Consider the following 21116-nt stretch of genomic DNA (forward strand, 5'->3'; position numbering starts at 1 on the left):
TCCGTGAACTTTAGCAGCAAATCTCTCTAAGTGTAAGGAAAAGCATTTTAGGCAAAAACACAGACTTTGCTCTTCTTTATTGTTGTTTAAACCACCGAAAATCCAAGAGCAATTACATCCTATAAAATTACTGAAGCTGCTGCCGGGTCCATTAGCAATTCCCAGCTCTCTTTGTGGAAGTATTTCACCTGGTTCTCTGTGCTGGTGTAACCAGATCATCAGTTTGTTCACCTCCCTCCTTTGTGTCCAAGCTGTGATGGAGATGCTCATCTCCTCACTGTGTTCCAGCCCTACTGCTTGCCCTGCTAATTTATGAGCCAGCCAGTGAGTGATGGCAGCCTCTGCAGATAGAGACTGCATTTCCTGGAGGTGAGGGGGGAGGAGCTGGGGCATCTCTGGGAAGCTTTGCTGGACTCGTCAGTGCTTGGCAGTAGAAAGTCTGAATTCCTGATGAGTTGTTGCCTGGGCAGCCCAAAGGTGAAAGCACTGCTTCATTGGGGAAGTAAGCACTTCTGGAAGTGCTATTTAAAAACTCAGCCCTGTGGTCTGTGACCTCCTGGCAGTGGTAGCAGAGCTGAGCTGCCCTTTCTTTGCCTTCTGAGACCATTAAAAAAAAAAAAAGGCAATAAAAACAGATATAATATGACCTGATTAATCTGAATTCAGGAGGAGCAGCAGCAGAATTCTGTCATGCTCGGTGTCTGCGGTGACATTGAATTAGATGAGAATTGCTTCAGAGTGTTTAATTTGTTATGGTATGTATACATACTCCTTCCCATTATCTTGTATATATTTCAATTAAGCCAGAGCACAGAAGCAGAAGTGGAGAGCTGCTTCTGCCTGGGGGTTAGGTGTGAGGCTTTTCACTGTGGAAACATCATTTGGAAGTTGTTTTAAGTGAGCTTTTAGATTGGGGTGGAAACTAGACCTTAACAAATACAACTTGCTGGATGATGGTTTTTAATGCTCAATGAAACAAGGAAATCGTAGAGCCACCAAGGTTGGAAAAGACCTATGAGATGATCCAGTCCAACCATCCACCAATAGACCTCACTGGAGCTGCGTGTGGTTGGCACCAAAACAAACACACTCATGGCTTCTAGAAACATGCAAACTGCTTTAAAAGTTGAAGGGTAATCACAGAGCTTGGGGGCTGAGTCCCCTCAATGCCCACTTCGCTCACCTGACCACCAGCTGGCTCCTAGGATCCCTTATTGCTGAGCTGCACAGCACTCAATGCGGCTGTGCCCTCATCCCAGTCCACCCCGTGGGACTCCTACTGGGCTAACTGGGAGTTGTGTTCCTCTCATTTAGCTTCACTTTTGGGCTCTGCTCTTCCTCAGCAGATGGCGTTTTTTATCTTGTTTGCGGAAAGTCCATATGGCCTGAAAGAGAGAGTATCTCTTTAATTGTAAAACATGACCACCTGTTCTGGTTTTAATGAATGCAGTATGCGTTTGTCTTCACATAACTACTTTAAAAATAGCTGCTTCAGTCGAATTAAAAAAAAAAAAAACAACAAACCTCAATTGCGCGCCAACACTCGGGCTGCTGAAATAATCAATTAATAATTAAGTGGCTAATTTTAGAGCCCACTGGCCTTGCTGTTCCCCTGGCCCTGCGGTGATGAGAGCAGACAGTGATTGATTGCCCTGCTGCCATGGGGAGGCACGTTGTGCTGGGTGCCAGCGGACTTCCAGCTGCTTGTTGCCATATTTTGGAGGCGAGTGCAACTCCATTTCCCTTCGCTGCAATGGACTGCTGGTTCCTGCTGCAGCCCTTGCCTTTCCCCGTTGTCCAGATGCTTAGAGACGTTCTCACTCAGCCCATCCGCAGATCCCCCCTTTCCCTGTCACCCTCTGAAGGATAAAATCTGGTGATCCAGAGGCATACTAATGACAGGCCAGCTGGAGAGGAGGCTGAAACTGGGAGCAAAAATAGGCTTGAAAGGCTTATCTACTAACTGGCTCCTAATGGGAAGCCCTGCTAGGATCATTTCTGCTCATTAAAATAACAATTGCCAGTTAACTGTTTCATAGCTCCAGGAGGTGTAGCTCGGGAGGTGTATGCTGACCAGGTTAGCAAACGTGTCTGGTTTGAAGCAAGCTTTCAGAGAGATGGAAGGGAGCAAGGTGCTCAGATTGTACTGAAGGAATGCTAACACTTAATCTGACTTCTCCTTGAAAATTATCCCATCTGCTGAGTATGCGTGTTATATCACCATGTTGTTCTAAAGCTGATTAAATGCTTAAATTGTAGGAAAGCTCTGGGATTTCAGTCGGTACCATCATCCGTTCTGAGGCTCCTGTTTTGGAGGTAGAAGGAACAGGAGCATGTGAAGGAGTGCTTGGGAGCATGACACTTCCCAGTGTCCTGGTGCTAGCAGGAAGGGACACAGCAGCTGCAGAGCTTGAGCCCAGTGGGGAGGCTTGGCCAGGCCCTGCCTGCTTGAATCCTGGTGTCAGTGATGGAGGAGACTCAGAATGTCTGCTTCTGCACTGCAAGAAGGACGTGGTTGGAGAGGGAGAGAACTGGAAACACTCAATATGCAATGAAGTGAGGCACTTAAAGCAAAGAGGACACCTTGCCTGCATGCCACATCTGACTGCAGGTTTTGCCATAGGGTCCTGTCCCTCTGTGTTCTGCAATTAGCCCCTTAATATGGGTGAAAAGCTGCCTCTGCTCCAGGAGCTGCTGTGGCCTGATCGATGGGAATCCAGTTATCTCCCAAAGCACATGGGATACTGAGACAGCCAGGCACTGTTTGTGAGACTGAGAGCCCTGCTTCAAAACCATGCAAATACAGAAATAGCTGCAGCTATTGGCATTGAAATTCATTTCTGGGTAATCTTAGTGATAATCTTCCACTGGTGATGCGTTGTTTCAGCAGAAGGTAGATTGGGTGAGTGTAGAGTGCTGTCTGGGTACATTGAATTGCAAGGTTAGAAGGCTGAGGACAGTGGAGCTGTGCAAGGTCTGGGGCACAGTGTGATGGGAAGCAGCTGAGGGAATGGGATGGTGCAGTGTGGAGAAGAGGAGCTTGGAGACCTCATTGATCTTTATAACTGCCTGAAAGGAGGCTGTGGTGAGGTGGGGGTTGGCCTCTGCTCCCAGGAAGCAGCAGCAGGATGAGAGGTGATGGAATCAAGTTGCACCAGCGGAGGTTCTGTTTGGATATTATGAAAAACTTCTCCAAAAGAGTGGTTAGACTTTGGCATTGGCTGTGCAGGGATGTGGTGGGGTCACTGTCCTTGGAGGTGTTCAAGAACTGTGCAGACGTGACATTGAGGGACATGGTTTAGTGGTCATGGTGGGGATGGGACAAGGGTTGGACTAGATGCTCTTTTATAGGTCTTTTCCAACTTTAATGATTCTGTAATTCTAAGGGAGGCTTCCTGCTCTACTTCCATGCACATGGTGTTGCCTGCCCTCCCTGGGTGTCCAGAGCAGCAGGAGATAATTAAATGAAGTTCAGCATTGACAATAGAAGGTCAGGGAGGGAGAAGCTGATTAACCTCATTAGGCTAGGAAGAGCACTGGGTGGCCTTAGGGCTTGGATCTCATGGGGGTTTCCATTCTTGCTTTTTCTTTTTCTGTTTTCCTGGGAGGTGGCATTTAGTTGTGCAGGAAATAAAATGTATTGCTAATTTTGTCGCAATCCTTTTTATGTGGTTGTAGCACTGCAGCACATCTGTGAATTAAATCTAAAGAACTGAAATTTAGTCTCTGCTCTTTCACAAGATCTCTCGTGATCGGTAATAAAGCCCAAGGAGAGATGCAAAAACAAAAGTATAGAGGTTACCTGTGTAGGGTGAGCATGAGGAATTCAGTCCGTGTTTTCTGCATTTAAGCAGCAGACAGACTGAGTTTGTAGCCTAAGGTTCTTCAGCAGTTTTCCAAGAGGGGACAGATTGAGGAAGGAGAGGGGGAAGGAGCCTTAGAAGTGGCAATTAGGCTGCCCAGGCACAATGCCAAGAAGAAAGGCAGGAGTGGTGAGAGTCCTTTTAGCTGCTGCCTTGCACATGGGCTGTGAGGTTTGTAGCACTGAATTCTGGAAGCAGCCTGTTTTAAATGCTCCTTTCCTGTTGTGCAGATTGTTTACTCCAGTTGCAGCATGAGGTGAGATATAGAAGATATAGACAGCGCTTTCATTGTGGCTAATTACCTTTGAGTGGTCCCATTCATCCTTCCCAGCTGATAAATGTTACCTCTTCTTTCTTGTTTCCAGATCACTGTGTCCACTATTATGATCTTCGCAACACTAAGCAACCCATCATGGTGTTCAAAGGGCATCGCAAGGCAGTCTCCTATGCAAAATTTGTGAGTGGGGAGGAAATAGTCTCTGCGTAAGTATTTATTTTTATGTAGGGTAAGAACTTGGTAGCCCTTGGTTTCTGGCAGCCATCACGGGCGTTTTGCAGGGTGGCCAGTGTGGGTGGATGCACACACTTGCTGTGCTTTTAGGAAGCAGATCTTTGCTTTTTCCAAGGCAAAAATAGAAATTTATTTCACATGTTACTTGGCTGTATTCTATCTTATGAAGCTAAGAAGCTTGAGGAACATGAAGACAGATTCAACTTCTGTCCTTAAGCCCCAGCTTTGGGAAGTTGCACATTGATGGTCCTCCTCTAAAGAGCCTGTATGTTGAGGGTGCTCCTGACCAGAGCCCTACTGCAGGCAAGGCTGCTGGCAGCCTGAGAATAGTAATCTGCGGCAGAAGGGAGTCTGATGAGTGACAGAAGTGATCAGACAGTGTTGCTACCACTGAAGAGGGTATTTGGCCACAACTTGAAAGCAACTCAGGTGAGACCACCCCAAAACTGAATATGGCTGCCTCCATTCTAAATAAGTTTTCAGTCATGTAGGGCTGAGTATGTCTATCAGATGATGTGTGGAACGATTTGAAGGACTGGGTACATGAACAAAGCAGAGGTGAGCCCCTGTTAAACGATGGGTAAAAGGCAAATAAGTTTTGGAGGCTCCAGGCTGCTAGGGGAATGTTAGGTGTTCTACATGAGCGTGTTGACATCGGGAGAGGCAGGGAGCAATCACAGGGTTAAATCTAGTCCCAGCTTGCTTCCTTGAGCTGAGTAGATGTCTGTCTATCTCAGTTCTCTCCCATGTTTTCTCACAGCTTGCTCTAGCAGCCTGGAGCTGAAGCAGAGCTTCTTGAGGCGTACATCTGAGTATTCAGACTGCTGGTGAATTACGCTGATCTGAGCAGTGTGATGGAGGATTCCCCAGTGACTTCCAGTGCTGTTTATATTTCATCAGTTCCTCTTCTTATTTCCATTAGCATTATAGCTCTTCGTAAGGGTGCAAATTCATACCTAGAACATAGATCAAATTAAATTGAATGCTTTGAACCAGATCTGACTAAGAAAGCATTTACTAGAAGCCTAAGGAGGCTGAGAATGTTTTACAGCCATGATGCATAGGATGATGTGGGATTGAACTGCCCTGTCCTACTTGAGCTGTCCAGTTGAGAGTGGTTATCCCTGAGCCCTGGGAGGAATATTGATAGAGCTGCTGGAATTGGACAGGCAGTAACGGGATGAGGGAGCTAACTGTAGGGCTCACCTATCTTTCTGTGTGAACAAAAGGAAGCGTCAAAGGGAATAGATGTCTTAATTTTGCAAACTGGGGAGTCAGCAGTAGCAACTCCCAAAAGCCAAGTACCAATTCCTTTAAAGGAAAAAAAAATAAATAGTTTTGTATATTCAGATTCTTTAGATTTCTAGCTAAAGCTGTTTTATAGATTGCATTGATTTACTGTGCCCTGTAGAGTTAGGTTTTGACCTCGAGAATGTTCAGAGCTGCCTGGTATTTAGCACAACACATTGATTGCAGTGCTAATTTACAGAGAGGCAGATTTACCAGAGTAGCACATCTATGATATTTTTTTTGGAGAGGGTATGAATCCAGAAGAGCAGTGTCACAGCAGAAGGATCAATTCCCTATTCTTATCCTTGTGGCACAGTGGCAGGTAACCATCATCTTGTATGGCACACTTGGCCTAAAGAGTGAAAAAATGGACAGAGTGTGATAGAATATTGTTAACCTACTACTAATTGAATGCTTTTAATGTGAAGTGTTTTTTATTTTAATGAAGATCTAGAATGTATGTTACTAAAACACGGAGGTTAAGTGCCTGTATACATAAGGTCGTCTTGATGGGTTAGCTAATAGCAGAAGCTGTCACACGAACCTGACAGCTTGTAGACCAGGGATTATTCTGCTGCTTCTTCGCTCTGCCTTCTGAAATTTTTAGTTTCCAGGCAACTCTGAAGCTTTAAAAAGGGCCGTTTTAAAAATAACACTTCTATCCTAATAGCAAAGAAGGCAATGTCCTTGTACTTCTGGGCAGTAAAAAAAATGGCAAAAACAAACAACAATGGAAAAAAAACAACAAATAATAATAAAAAAAAAAAAAACACCAAACCAGTATTATATATGTTTTTCCCTTTTCTTTGTATTGCTCTGATGGTGAGTAGAAGGGAAGGGAGAGCAAGCTGCAGTGAGGCTAGGGAAACTGAATGCTCTGTTTTAGGCCTCCCCAGTCAAGACCTGGAACTTGGATAGCACTTCTGCTCAAGTCACAGTGTTGGAGATACAGTTTGTACCTTCGTCGGGATCTGACCTCGTGCTGTTATTACATATGACTAACAAATCTTGCTGCAGCTCCCTTATCTCTCCTTTGTCATTCCAGCTGTCATTGAGGGCTGAGATAAGGTTTTTGCAGTAAAGTACAAGGTGCATCTCTCTCATGCTATATTTTTAGGCAAATGTGACGTTGGACTAATGTGCTACGTTGGGAATATTTGATGGATATTGTTAGTGGGGTTTTTTTCCTTCCAACTCCCAATATTTGAAAAGCAGTAGGTTTGGGTGACGCAGCCTATAGCAGCCTCCCGTCTCTTCCATCTCATCCAGATGACAGGTCCTACTCCCATTCTCTTTGAAATTTAAGATCAAAACAGCTCTATCTGTTTTCTCGAGGGTGGGCTAACTGTGCTCCAGTGCCTTCCACATCAGGAGTTGATGTGCTCACAACCGTAAGTCAGGGAGTGCTGGGACATCGGAGCCTGGCTAGACAATAAATCCTGGCAGGTGAGAGAAGCTCAAGTCCCATCAGCTCTGAGGAAATGAATTAGCCCTGAGATCTGGGATCTTCCTATTTTGCTTGTGCTCTGCCAGCCTGAGAAGTCTACCTGCAGCACCTTGCTTTTGCCAAAAGGGAGGTTTGCTCACAGTAAATAGAAAAACATTTTGAAGACAGGTATGTTTGCAAGCAGGGGAACAACGCAAAACATCGACTTTGACTTAATCCCTATGGAGTTGTATATTTCTAAAAGTAATATTTAGCTTTGCTGTCAAGGTGAAAACTGCAAAAGTTTGAGATTTATATCTAGGCAGTCTCAATTACACAAGAGAAATCCACGTGAATTTAATGCAAGTAGTAATGCTGAACCCCCATAGGTTTCTGTGTGCTGCTGTTTGATATTGGGCAGAAGGAGAGTCGTGCTTTGAAGGCAGACAGAGGGGAGGAGACTGCCTTGAGTTCTGTAAAGGCATGAATGAGCATTTCAGCAAGCAGGCAGGAAGGAACAGACTTCCTCTGTGCTGTAGAAGTTGAAAAAAAAATCGTTTCCCAGATCTGCAAGGATTTGGGGGAGGCAGTGATGTCCCACAGGCTGTGCAGTTCAGTGGAGGACTCAGCAGTTGATAGGAGAGAGGAAGAGTAATATTGCAAGGAAGTATTTTATTCAAACATTTTGACAGGCTTTTAAAAAGAGCAGATACTTTCCCAGGCTCAGGCTGGGTTGCACGTGATTTAAAGTGGGATAAATCTTTGCAAGCACACTAAGACTTCCCACATTAACACTGCAAGTAGGGCGTTCAGGAGCAGTGTTTCAAGCAAGGATTACCTGCCATATGGCAGCGTTGTAACTTCAAGTATTGTTTTCAGGTCAACAGACAGTCAGCTGAAGCTGTGGAACGTAGGGAAACCTCACTGCTTGCGTTCCTTCAAGGGCCACATCAATGAGAAGAATTTTGTAGGGCTGGCATCCAACGGAGACTACATTGCCTGTGGTGAGTAGAGCAGCTGCCCTTACCCCAGTGCTGGTGGGACTGCTTGGGGTTCCTGCCTCTTCATTTGCGAAGCACAGCAGCAGCGTGCCATGTAGCTGCATGGACTTCTTAGTAGAGGATTGTCCTGAGCTTCCCTGGGAATGATGTAAGCAGCTTAACCTAAGGGACTACTACTTGGGTTCCTTTCATTTGAGATGAGGTCTGTGTGTACAACAGTTCAGACTTGCTGCCACCAAAAACTTCTTGTTAACGTAGTTGGTGTTGATACAACATACACCCTTCCAATTTATCAGCTGATGCATCTTCCTGCATTTTTCTTGGGAAGGTTAGCAGCCCAGAGCATGTGAGTGGGTCACATACTTGTCACATAGTCTGCATGGTGAAGCAGTGATTCCCTCATGGTGAACAGCTTTCAGAAGACTTAATTCATCCTTAAGCAATTACTCCTTGGGTCATTTCTCTTTTTGCTGCTTTTTGGACTGTCAAACCTCTGCAAATCCTTAGGTCTTGGTGGAAAAGCATTGGCAGGCTGATCCTTCTGAGATGTGTTCTCTGATCTCTCCATTGCTTGTAAGGCAGAAGTTGGGATGGATTTTAAATAAAGCCTACTTGCTGTCTAGTTTCTCTCACTTAAACCTCCATGGAACCTACTGTCATATTCGATTACTGCAAGCAAATGTATGACAGTGCTACCTGCCTCACGGCTGTGACACTGAGCAGGCATTCCACATACTAGCATAGATGCCATACTCGAAGGGCTTGATCCTGAGGAAGTTCTGGAGAAAAGTTGGGATCTGGTTTATTTTACAAATGCACTGCATACTGCAGTTGTTTTGTAGTGAGGCCTGTTCTCTTTGTAAGCGTTGTGAAAGTTTGCTGTGGGGCATGCCCAGTTGCCAAGGCACCACAAGCATGATGACAACTACTGGGAAGAAATGTCATTTCTTGAAAGAATAAAAGGGCTAAAAAACTGTATTATTTTTTTTTTTTGTCTGCTTCCAGAACATAATCTTCTGTATTTTTTATTTCTAGGAAGCGAAAATAATTCCCTTTACCTATACTATAAGGGCCTCTCAAAGACACTCCTGACATTCAAGTTTGATACGGTCAAGAGCGTCCTGGACAAGGACCGGAAGGAAGATGACACAAATGAATTTGTGAGTGCTGTCTGCTGGAGGGCACTACCAGATGGGGTAAGCTTTCTGCTCACTCACACAGCAGGGTGCTGAAAGGATGCCTCCTGATTTCACAGCAAGCGGCATTGCTGAGGGCTTAGTTGCACTTGGTATTTGCCTGTTCATGGGTGTTGCAGGCCTGTGTAAGAAAGTGAAGACTGCGGGATGACTGGAGTGCTGTGAGCTGCAGGGAAAGGATGCCAGGGGACGAGGAACTGCTGTGGCCTGATGTTTTCCATCCATGTGTCTGAATACCTTTACTTTTGTAACTGGAATCCTAAAAGCAGCACTATACTTCTGGCTTTCAATTGTGTGCGCGCATTAGAGGAAGCATTGCTTTAATGAAGGCACTTACAGATACTCTCTGTGTACTCTGATTTAAACATTACCCTGTGTAGATGGCTTGCTATTTGAAATGTGTGTCCCATGTGTGGATGAGTAAATATATAAAAGAGGTGAGCCCTGGCTGCAGTTACTTCAATGAGTACATCAGTAACAGGCTGTTCTTACATTTAAAGTGCTTACTAATGCTGCAAGCAGACCTGAATCCATGTTTTTGAGCATCCTTTAAGTGTGGGGAAGCTTTGGAAACCCAAGAGTGTTGCTTTTAATTCGGAGTGTCCTTGAAAACCTTGCATAAAGAACTTGAGTGAGTGACTCTTCTGTGCAAGTATTTGCAGATCAGGTACTTAACTGTTTTTTGGGGAGGAGGAGGAGAGGATCTCATCCTGAATGCAGTCAATCAAGGAGCTGAAGTGGAATGTTGCCTAATTGATGTTTCTAGACATTGCATTTACAAAGACAACCATTTTAGAAGGGTAGCATCCACCACTTCTGTTTGAGTATGAACAAATTGCCCCCACAGCCACAATTCGATTGTCACTGGCATAAACTTATTTCAGATGAATGCTTCTAAGTTAAAAGAAAGAAACCAAGGGATAAAAAAAAAACAACAAAAGAAACACGACAAGTATCTAAAATGAAAGCTTGCTTTTCAGTTCAAAAGCAAGAAGTGGGTTGTTTCAGTTTGAGCTGTGGACATGAGACCGAATGGTGTAGGGTTGCTAACGCTTCTGGCTGGGGAGTTTCAAGGCATTTGGTACAGACACTTGTCATGTCTCAGATGGAGAGTTACTATAGGAAGTTGTGTAATTTCATGTTTCTGCTGGATTAAAACATGCTGCAGAAACCTCTGTGTCTGTAGACACCCCTTCCTTAACTTTCTTTACTGCTGTATTTCTCTGTTGGGCTGGCCTGCCCACTGACCTGCTCTGCCTCTTTCCTACAGGCAGCACCCTAACAATGGTCCCATCTCTTGGATTATTTCTGGTGCTGCCCATCCTTATCAGCCTTTTCCATCTCTGATGTATTGTGCCTTACTTTTGGGGGTGCCACCGTGGGCTGTCAAACAATTCTCCACAACAGGAACAAAAAATTCTCTGCAATAAAAATGTGAGAAAATGTAAGACAGTTTTAAAATGTAACAGTTAAATTGGGCCCATAAAGATTGTACCAAATAACATTGAAGCTTCTTTTGTTAAGCAGCATTCAGAATGTCACTGTCCTGATTTTATTTTCTACCATTCCTCTGCTTTATTCTTGGGCTTCTACCACATTTCAGTGTCTCCCATGACAGCCACAGCACCTGGCCTCAGTTTGTAAAGAAAACAGCAAAAAACTGCCTGTAGTCTGAGAGCTGAGCATTTTCCTTCAGTATTTCACTTCTTTTTGCAGCACTTGCCATCCTGCTTTATATGCCGAGCAAGCGACTATGCTGGCTTTGGCCAGGAAGCTTCACTGCTGCCTTGTGCCATCCCTACAGCCTCCCCAAGAGGTGAAGTGCTCTCCAGCCCTGCATCTGCACGCTTCTCTTCCTCTTCTAGTGGTGCAGTGGTCCTCTCAGACCTAATTGAGGCTTTGCTCATGTTCCCAGTAAATTAAATTACTTCACAGCCAAAGGTCACTTTTACATCCACACGGTCTTGTTCAAGTGATGAAACTTTTATTCTCCTTTTTGATGATGGTCTCTTAAATTGGCATAAAATTTTCAGATGAGCTTTGTATATAGGCTCCCTAAAAAGCTAGCGTGTTACTTAATGATGCTGGCATGAGAGAAGTCCTTTGCTTTGCAGCACAGTCAGTGTGTATGGGCACTGGGGAACCTAGCGGCTGTTTCTAGGTTAATTGCAGGCTTTGATCCTGGGTGACTCACTCTGCCTTAGTTTTCTAATTATAAGAGTTACCACCCCTGCCTTTGGCTGCTGGTGGCAATCCCTCTGTGCTCTGCTGAGGAGTGTCAAAGCACAGAGCACAGCCCAAACTGCAGCACTTGCCCAGGAGCCATAGCGAACACTGTGGACGAGCTCTGTGCTCTTCTTGATGTCATGCTGGGCCAGTTCAGAATCATTTTGGGTCTCCATGGCAGTGGTCACTGTGCACTGATTTCAGTCTGCAAACTGGAGCTTTTCAGGTGGGGGTGCAGGCGCTGCCTGCCAGCTTTTCCCCAGGACTCCCATGTGGAGCAGACTCTTTTCCGTTTCCCTATGGTGTTGCTCTCAAGGATTGTTCTTTAATTAACCTTTTGAGATGAGATGGGTAAGTTTCAGATCTGTCAGTTATCTCAGGAAGCATCAGTAACGTACATTCCTTCTCTTCATGCAGTTCAGTGCAGAATCTCGGATCCTAATTAAAACTTAAGCTAAAACTTTCAGATGAAATGTCATTGATTCTTTCCTAAATCTATTTTTGTGTAACTCAAGCTTTTCCTTCTTCATGAGCCAAAGTCAAGCTGTGCCAGCAGCCCTTGCCAGAACCCATCTCTTTTTTTCTCTCCCTCTTTCTTATTCTTCCCTTGCTTAAGATGATGCAGAGATCTGTTTGCTACAGCTGTCTTTTCTCCAGCTGCACAGGTCCAGGCAATGTGTTTTCTCCACGTGTGTCAAAGGCATAACGAGTTAGAGAAATTGTTCTCTGTAAGTGCTTATTAGCATTTTGCATAAGCCTTAGTCACTTTTTCAGCTCTTAGGTAATGTTTAGAAATGAGTACTAGCTTGTAGGCTAATGTTTCTGCTAGACTATTCAAAAAAGAACAAATGTTTCAGCGGGTACTTGAGGAAGGAAGCATTCACGCTTCTATTGGTGCTGCGTTTTCAATGTAAGTAAATGGGGTTTTTGGTTTGTTTTGTTTTGAAGGCGCTTCTTTTTGTACCTAACATCCAACCTGAACCTCTTCTACTTTCTGTAATGCAGCCTCTATTTCTGACACCTTGGCGAGATTTACCTCACTTTATTTGAAATCTAAATCTGGTCTTGAAATGGCTAATAACATTCTTTTATTTCATTAGCATCCAAGCAGACTAAAGACATGTTTTCTCCTTCCCTAAAGGGAACACCTTTTGTTTGGACCTGGCTTCCTATCTAGCAGAGTTCAGGGTGTGCCTCACACATCTGTGTTAAACGATTGCATCTCAACTAGCCCCTTTCTCACCTGCAGTTAGCATTTCTCAGAAGCTGTCAGAAGAGAAACCAATGCTGAACCTGCTCCCAGGACAGCAAAAAGGTATTACTGTTGAACACAGAAGCAATTTGATTATGTAGATTAAGCGTGGCTCAATCTATCATAATCACTGTAAAGAAGCCATTTAATTTTGTACCTGTTTGCATGAGTATTCATTACTGCTGATAAGCAGGTTAGCTGGGGAAAAGTTTCTCAAGCAGAAATGTTAAGGTTTTGATACCAATAACAAGATAAAGATATGAGCAGCAAAATGTCATGTAGATTAGGCTTAGGTAAAGCCTTACTTGTGTGTGTGCACTGGGTGGTTTGGGAGGAGCACAGCAGGTGGAAGAGCAGCAGCGCTGTGAATCCATCTCCTTTGTGTTATGTGGTTGATGCTGGTGTGTGTCTTCTCGCCTTGTTGGCACTCTTCAGAAGGCATCTGGATTTAGGGGGGGGGGTCTGGAAACAATTGTCCAGCAGCAACAGAGAGGGAGCAGGCTGAGGGACTCGGGCTTCAAGCTGCCTTTAGGCACTGTGATATGACAGAAGCATTTACATAATTAGTTTTGCATCTCTGAACTTCTTTTCGTTAAAGTATGAAGATTTGAAATATTCCCTTCAGGTGGATTTTGGTGCAGCTCTTCAGAAAGCCAGCTTTTCCTTCATTTGTTTGTTCCCCTCCTCTCGACTCTCAGCTTTGTATCTAACGATGTCTGGCTTGAATTCTGTAAATAGAAACCCATAATTATTTCACAATAAGCCGGTCATTTAATAGGGCTGTAATCTTGTTCAGTGATGAAAAGTAGCCATCCTTTGTTTCCCAGTAGCCTAATAAACAGTACACAATGTACACACAAACTAGTCAGGGCCTCTGATAATTTACAATCAGCAAATTGGCTCCCTTCACTGGATTTAATTTAGCCAATACAAATTATTTCGGGAAGTGATTCATTGCCGTTTTAAAGCACTAATTAATTTGGATGACTTATGAATATTAGAAATGAAACCTCCTTTGTCATTCCCAAAAAACCAAAATCTTATTCAGTATCGTTCTTGAGTAACTTGGGTTGACTGCAGCTACAGCTCTTGTAACTTGAGGGTGGTAATTTTAGTGGGATTTGGGGGTTGGGGGAAGGAACAAGAGTAAGATTCTTTTGTTGTTGTTGTACTTCACTTCTGATAGGTTTAAAGCCTCAGAACAGCTGAAAATGTTGTCCTAACACTTTCAGTGAGGTTTGCTTGTTTTTGCAGCATCCTTATCTTTTTGCTCGGGTCGTAGTTAAGATGTAATCAGGAATCTAACTAAAGCTTAGGAGCAAAACAGCTGTTTGAGGTGGTCAGACCCAAACCGTCCTTGCCTCCCCAAAACCAAATGGGGATGGAGATGTAGGGATGTTCTCTGGCTCATCCCTTCTTTCCCAAATCTGGGCTGAGCTCCACAGAAGCTGGCCCACGCAGCATTGCCACGCAGCATCTCCAACCTGGTGTTCTTGCAGGTCATTCTGTACTGTAGCATTGCAGTATGCTGGAGATGCAGTATCCTGGGGATGCATTCTTCGTGTTCTCCCTCGTGATTGAAATGCACAGCAGTTTATGGCAAGCTGAAAACGATCAGCTTTTAAGAAAAGCAAAGAGATAAAGCTTTGATCAGATTTCTATTTTTTTCTTTCCTTTCTTTCCCTCCTTCCCTCCCTCCCCCCCCCCCCCAAAACAAATATCTTCAAAGATTTTCCTCCAGTCAGTGGAACTTGCCTAAGCCCTGCAGTATGTGTGCTGTGAAGCTGGGAGCTATGTGATGGCTTCCCCTTCCTCTCTGCATGTCCTCTTCTCCCTGGCCTTTGGCAATGCTTTCAACAAGAAGTTTTTGACTTCTTTACTTAGCTGCTTCATGCTTTCCAGTCTTAGATTGTAAACATGTTTTATTTCTCTTCTATCTTTTTCCTGTCTTTTCCTCCTTTACTTGCCTGGGAAACTCTGGTTTTCATTAAAGAAAAAAAGCGGAGCCCAGAATATTGCAAGATAACACCGTACATCATGCATGCTTGATTGTTTTTTTTCCTCCAAATCTTAGCACATTACTTATGCATACCAACACACACAGTATATATTGTTTTGTATGCTGCTTGGAAGCTATTTTTGCGTGCAGAATAATTTCAGTCTCTCAGACAAAAAGAAGTCACAAGTTCAGTGTGTGTGCTCCTTTAGTCTTGTACGTGCTCCTTTAGTTTTGTACGTGCTCCTCTTCTCTCATACCCACATCTCTTGAAATGCTCATTTTTGGGCTCTGTTTTTTGTTTGATTAAAGAGAATCAAGTCAGAAGAACTGCTGAAGTTACTGTAATAATGTTTTATTCCTTATCGGAAGCCTTGATGTCCGTTCACAGGGAACTTCATGGGGGAAAGACATCATACTCTATTATTAAATGTTTCATGCACTATATTGAAATTACAGTATTTTGACACTTCACTCTGTGTGAAAGACCACGTTGGTAATGCGATTATGCAAATGATAGGCTTTAGGAGAGAGTGTTTAAGTGTGAATCTTTTGTACAACAAGACAAATATTGGTAAATGCTTTTCTTATTCCCTCTCTGTGGCTTGCAGGATGCTCCCCAAGCTGCTTCCCAACAACATGGGCAGGGATGGAGGGTTTCAGGCACTTGGCTCTCTGGTGAGGGGCATCTCAGAGGGAAAAAAGATGCATTGCACCCTTCATTTTGCTGTCTCAGGGCTCAGCACAGCACACCAGCAGGTGCATAACGCATATGTTAACTCTTCTCTAGATGCAGAGCTGCTGTTGGTGTGAGCAGAGGGGGGGTGAGCCTGTCGCTTTTGTTCAGCCATGGAAGTTCAGGTCCCCTGTGGTACTGCAGCACTCTGATATCATTCGAGCTTCTATTTTAGGAATAGCCTCTCCAAGAAGTGTAGGTGGCTTGGTTTTCCTTTGTTAACTTTACGTTTACATTTGCAAACTCAATTTCTCTCTCCTTCCGCAAGGTGAGGCGTGCATCTTTTTTCCCCTGCATAATCACTGAATATTGCTACTGGGCCAATGTTGGTTTTTTTTTTTGAAGCAAAGGCAGATCAAAGTTGCTCACATTTCCTGAATGAAGGCAGCACTTACACTCCCAAACTTCTGCAGCTGATATTTGCTTACCGATGCATCTCTTCTAACGCTACCAGAAGAACCATGCAGGTGGGATTGAGGTCTTCCTTATTAGAGTCATCTGTTTCCTAGAGCAGTGAATGACACAGCGGTCAGTGTAACACTGTTGGCACTACAGTCCAGGAGCCGATCCCGGTGGTGCAGCTGTACAGATAATGGATTACAGTTCACTGCTGGTGTAAGCAGAGGTCTAAGCAGGCTCTTGTTGTTTCCTAGGGTTTAGAAAAACAAGGGCATCCCAATGCAATCAGAAATTGCATTGGTATGGTACACACCGTGAGCTGAGCATGCAAAGAAGTCTCTGTGCAGCTGTCATTAAACTTGTAAGTGGCTGTTTCTTTCCTGTTGGGCCTCTGTTGCTTTTGTAAACACACGTTCTTTATTCAGGTCTGAGTTTTATAGCAGATGAGCCGAAGGCAGAAGCTCAGCTGTAACCTTGACTTCATTCCCAACTCCATCTTTAGTTCCCTGCTGTACCGTAATGCTGCAAGACACAAGCTGAGAGGCAGCAATACGGATTTGGGTGGCCCTTCGCATAAACTGTATCCCAAACAGTGCCACGTGATAGAAAATAACTTATATAACAGCATTGCTTGGGGTTACCTTTGTGTGTTCTGCGAAGGGGAAATAAAATCAGATTCACACATTTGCTTTTCAAATCAGGTGTTTATATGACTTCTTTTCTTCTTCACCGGTCCTCTGCAGTGCTGCTGTTGGTCCCTTGGCCTGAACTCTGATAGATGTCCTGCTGAGCTGTAAAGATGCTGAATCCAATGACTGGTAGAGGGTTTTTTTTTGGTTGCTTGGTCAGATGGTGCCCAGAGACCTGCTTACTGTGAGTTGTAAGCTTCTCTTTTGCCAGGCTTGTTCTTCTTCTTATCTTTGTAGGAGAGTTCAGCCTCATGGGGTTTTTACCCTCTATGGCACTACGACTTAGAGATGTTAGGCTTGCTTTCTGAACTCATAGCCTTTGGATAGGAAGGCCTATCCTTATTTATTTATTTATTTAATAGTGCTTCTGCTCCCCTTCTCATCTCTGTACACTGAAGCCTGTAAGTCACTTCTGGAGTGAAACAGAGGAGGTATGTGGGTACCAGAGCTGGCGCGTATTGACTGATCTCAAGCTCTGACAAAAGCTGCTCTCCTACAAATTCATTCATGAAGACTACCTGAGCATCCACTGTTAGCCTTTTCCCTGTTCAGTTCATCTGGCTTTTGTTATGGAAGTGCCATATATTTTGAAGTCTCTGATTGGCACGAAGTGAGGTGTGACTCCTTTATCCAATTCTCAGCAAGGTAGGCAGCAGTTGGTCCATGTTTAGTGAAGCATCTCCCATTTACGATGGGAACTGCAGGGGTCAAGTTCCCATCTCAGCACTAAAGGAAGAGCCTGGTTTCAGAGCAGTAAGAGCAGAGCATGTTGTGAGCAGTCCTTGGCACTAGGCTCACCACTGCCTTTGAAGCCAGCTTCAGTGGAGCAGCACAATTCCCACACCGAGGGCGTCCAAAACCTCAATGCTGGTGTTTCTTTCTCACTGCTGCTTTAAGGTGGTTTTATAACCTCATCCCCTTTAACAAGTGCCACTGCTTCAGTCAAAGCAACCTCAGGGTACTCTTTTTCTCATTCTCTGGCACACCTGCTGATGGTGAGTTCTGCCAGGTCACCGCCGTTCCGTTGTCTCAGTTCATGAGCTGCACCAACCTTTTGCTCTGGTGCTCCCAATTAAGCGGTTGTACTGGCAAGAATTTAATGTTTTACGGAGTCTGAATGAAGTGGAAAAAATATGAAATGATTTTTTTTTTTTTTTTTTTTTTTTTTTTTCTTCCCGGCACAAGATTTTGATCAGATGATTTAATCTCTGGGTGAAAGGGAAGTGGAAGCATTTATGCACAGGTAGTTTTGACTGCAAAAGCTTTGCTTTATGTAGGTCTCTACAGTAACAGTTACTGCTTGGCTTTGGAACAACCGTTCTGAAGGTTTTCTTGTGCTTTTTACACTTCCATTATCAATAGCAAAAACCTCAAAAACCTTGCAATGTGTGGCTGGTTCAGTGTCAATCACATTGCCTGCTGGTAGAGGATGAATTAAGGCTTTTGTGGCACTGGTTTTCCCCCAGCACAAAGGATTGATGCATCTCCCTCAGATGCAGGGTTTGAATTTTTGGTGGTCCTTTGTGGAGCCAGGAGTTGGACTTGATGATCCTTAAGGGTTCCTGCCAACTCAGGAATGAATTAATCTCTAACTTACTGAAATAAGACTACTTTTCTTTCTGCTGTTGTCCCATCTTAATTCTCACTGAGGGCAGATGAGCGAGCTACCTGCATGCAGTGGTCACCCCATCAATGAATCCAACTGCCTGTCTGTGTAATTAGGCCGTGTAATTATTGTATGTAGAGTACATACAGAATTATACTAATCATCCCTGCCTGAAGGAGGGAATCCAGTACAGATGGAAAATTATGCTTAGTAAGTTAATGTGTACCTTGTAGATGGGAGTGATGCTGTTAGTGAAGGTTGTGCAGCTCAATAGAGCTGTACTCACCCTTACACAAGGTGCTCTGAATTCTGCAGGGGAGGTCTTCCAACAGTTGTACCTCTTTTATGTTAGTGCCCATCGCCATCACTTTCTGAGTTCTTACCTAGTCACTAAAGCTGTAGAAAAGTAAGCTGTTTGCTGCAGCATTGAATTTTTCTAGATTTATTTAGTATGTCTGAAATGAATATTAAGAGGTGCAGCCTGGGGAGCAGGCAGATAGAACTGCATTGTTTTCCACTTCTAATAATGAGAGATTCTGGAAGGAAGATAAGCAATATTGCATGTACAAGGAGGAAAGATTGGTTCAGATCTACTTAAAGGCAAAATAAAACAACAAAAAGGTAATAATAATAATAATTCCTTTTACCTGTAATCTGCAAATAGCATTATAAATTAATTGCAGCGGGAGGAGGAGAAGCTGCATCCCTTTTCACTACCCCACTTACTCCACATCCTCAGCCAAGCCTCCAGCATAAAGCAGCATGCATGATAATTTTTTCTTCCTCATTTCCTGGTTGATCAATTTGATTATCTGAGCCCTTGTTCCTTCAGGAAAGAATTTTTCTACCAAGCAGGCTTCTCTGGCCAAGTTTGTTCTCCTGACCACGGCATGATGGAAAGCCCATCTCGTCTGGGAAGTATGTGCTCGTGGAAGGCTGTGATCGTTTAGAGCGAAATATCCTTGATTAAAGTAGGAGGTTAATGGTGCTTCTGTATGTGCCTTGGTTTAGAACACGCACGTTAGCTCCAGCGTTTGAAGGGATGGATTTGAGCCAGCGGCGGTTTGAAAAAAGAAAGAGAAAATGAGTTGTAAGTGAAATACAAATGTCCTTATTTAGTACAAAAGAATTCATCTCTCTGTAGGCTTTCTGTTTTCGTGAGGTTCTTGCTTGGCTTGACAATGCAAAAGAAGAAATGTAAACTCTTGGAGACTCTTTGAAAATGCGAAGGAAAGCAGGAGTTTGGTGGCTTGTGGAACTTTTGTTCTGATGCTGCAGCCTGCATTGGGAATGCACAAAGTGGCTTTGTTTCAGGATGCGAGGGGGATGTATTTACCTTACAAAGAGTAAGCAGAGTCACACTGTGAAAATCGCTCTGCTGATGCTCGGATGTTTGTATAAGAAAAATACTACTCTAAAGATTTATTTTAGATAAATGTTTGGATAGGTGTATGGCGATGGGGCAAGGAAGATGCAGCTGGCTGGCAGCAGCTTTCCCACTATCCTGGAATGGACCTCTGCAGTCATCCTCTGGCTCTCAGAATGACGCTCCTTGCTTTCCTCAGAAGCAGAGCAGGCTGAATGTACAGGTGGGACAAGGGCTGCCTCCTTGTAAGCCCACCACACAATTCTCAGCTCTCTGAACAGGAATTATAGCTGCCTCCCCACTGCAGAACAGGTGATAGCTCGTGTTTGTACAGGCTCTTAAGGCTTCCATTCTCCTTTATGAGCAGCTTGAAAGTGCTTTTATGATGTTGACAAGTGTGTTCTCAGCCAGGCGGGGGCTCCTGTATTAATTTCAGATAACACGTAGATGTGGAATTGGAGTCCCTCTCGCTATAAATAAAAGGGGGTGAAGTAATGAACCTGTCGCACGCTGAGCTGCGTTGTCTCTGTCCCTTACCCTGTGTGTGCGCTGTGTGTGGCTTTTTGGAGGCCGTTTCTTCCTGTATCATTTATTTCCTCCCTGGATGCCATAGCTAGGGCAGTAGATGATCATGAACTCTTTGCAGGAGCTGTCTTTCTGCTGATGATGTAGCAGAGCACATAGTTTTGCTGTGACAGGAAATAAGTTCTGCTTAGTCCTGGCACAGAACAGTTGTTGTTATCTTCAGATTGACTGTACTTTGTCCTATATTTCTTCCCATCTCTGCTCTGAGTTGCTCTCAGGTTCCAGCAGCCCATGAGGAAGCAGCAGGTACCTGCTCGGGAGCTGTGATATACATGAAGGAATGAGCAAGCAGCAGCATCTCTGCAGAAGGAGTGTTTAAAAGGCAGTAATGGAAGGAGAAAGAAGCAGATTAGGTTAAAAAAAAAAATACAAAGTGAAAACTGATCAAATGCCAGAAGTGTTTGCTGTCTCTTCTCATCAGCAGAGCTGAGGTGTGCAGCCCCCTACTTACATTGTAGGATATAAAATCAGAGGTACTGTGCATCCCAGCACCAGGGGCTCATTCACTGCTGTGATTCCAGTAGTACGTAACACAATTTATTTCATAATATACTTGAATCTTTTTAAATGTCTTTTTTGCTATTAGTGTCGTTGGTGGCTTAATGGATTTCTTGGTAGCCGAGCTCCTCTTTTCGATACAGGTTTGTTAATCTGTGCTTGTGTTCAGAAAGACAGTGCTTAAAAATCGCTCCTTTCAATTTGAGATATTGGAAGATAATTTTTATACCCACTGTGTGAAAATAACTTGAACAGTAGTAGAATTATCCATTGTAAGAGAGGTGATTTTGCTTGTGAATTGTGGGTTTAAAGATAAAATCTTCCTCGTTCCTGGGACCTGGATTTCCTATTCATTGCTCTCTGTTAAGATTAATCGGGAGCAAGGCTTAATCCAGAAGGTGATTGAATTGTCCTTAAACAGTGATGTAGAACATTACCCACTTTATCGAAATCTTTTTACAGTCTTGCAGTGCTAA

General features: G+C 43.9%; 1 protein-coding gene across 4 annotated transcripts in view; it reads left to right on the forward strand.

The window, feature by feature from the left end:
- The window catches only part of COP1 (COP1 E3 ubiquitin ligase), a 124191-nt gene that overhangs the window by 84925 nt on the left and 18150 nt on the right, over positions 1-21116 (forward strand). For all 4 annotated transcript variants that reach the window (XM_072343521.1, XM_072343523.1, XM_072343522.1 and 1 more), the window contains 3 exons: positions 4229-4346; positions 7970-8094; positions 9127-9287. In XM_072343521.1, coding sequence (XP_072199622.1) covers positions 4229-4346; positions 7970-8094; positions 9127-9287 — 404 coding nt within the window. The remainder of the gene's footprint in view (positions 1-4228; positions 4347-7969; positions 8095-9126; positions 9288-21116) is intronic.

Source organism: Excalfactoria chinensis, chromosome 8 (assembly GCF_039878825.1).
Source record: "Excalfactoria chinensis isolate bCotChi1 chromosome 8, bCotChi1.hap2, whole genome shotgun sequence".
NCBI classification, from domain to species: Eukaryota; Metazoa; Chordata; class Aves; order Galliformes; family Phasianidae; genus Excalfactoria; species Excalfactoria chinensis.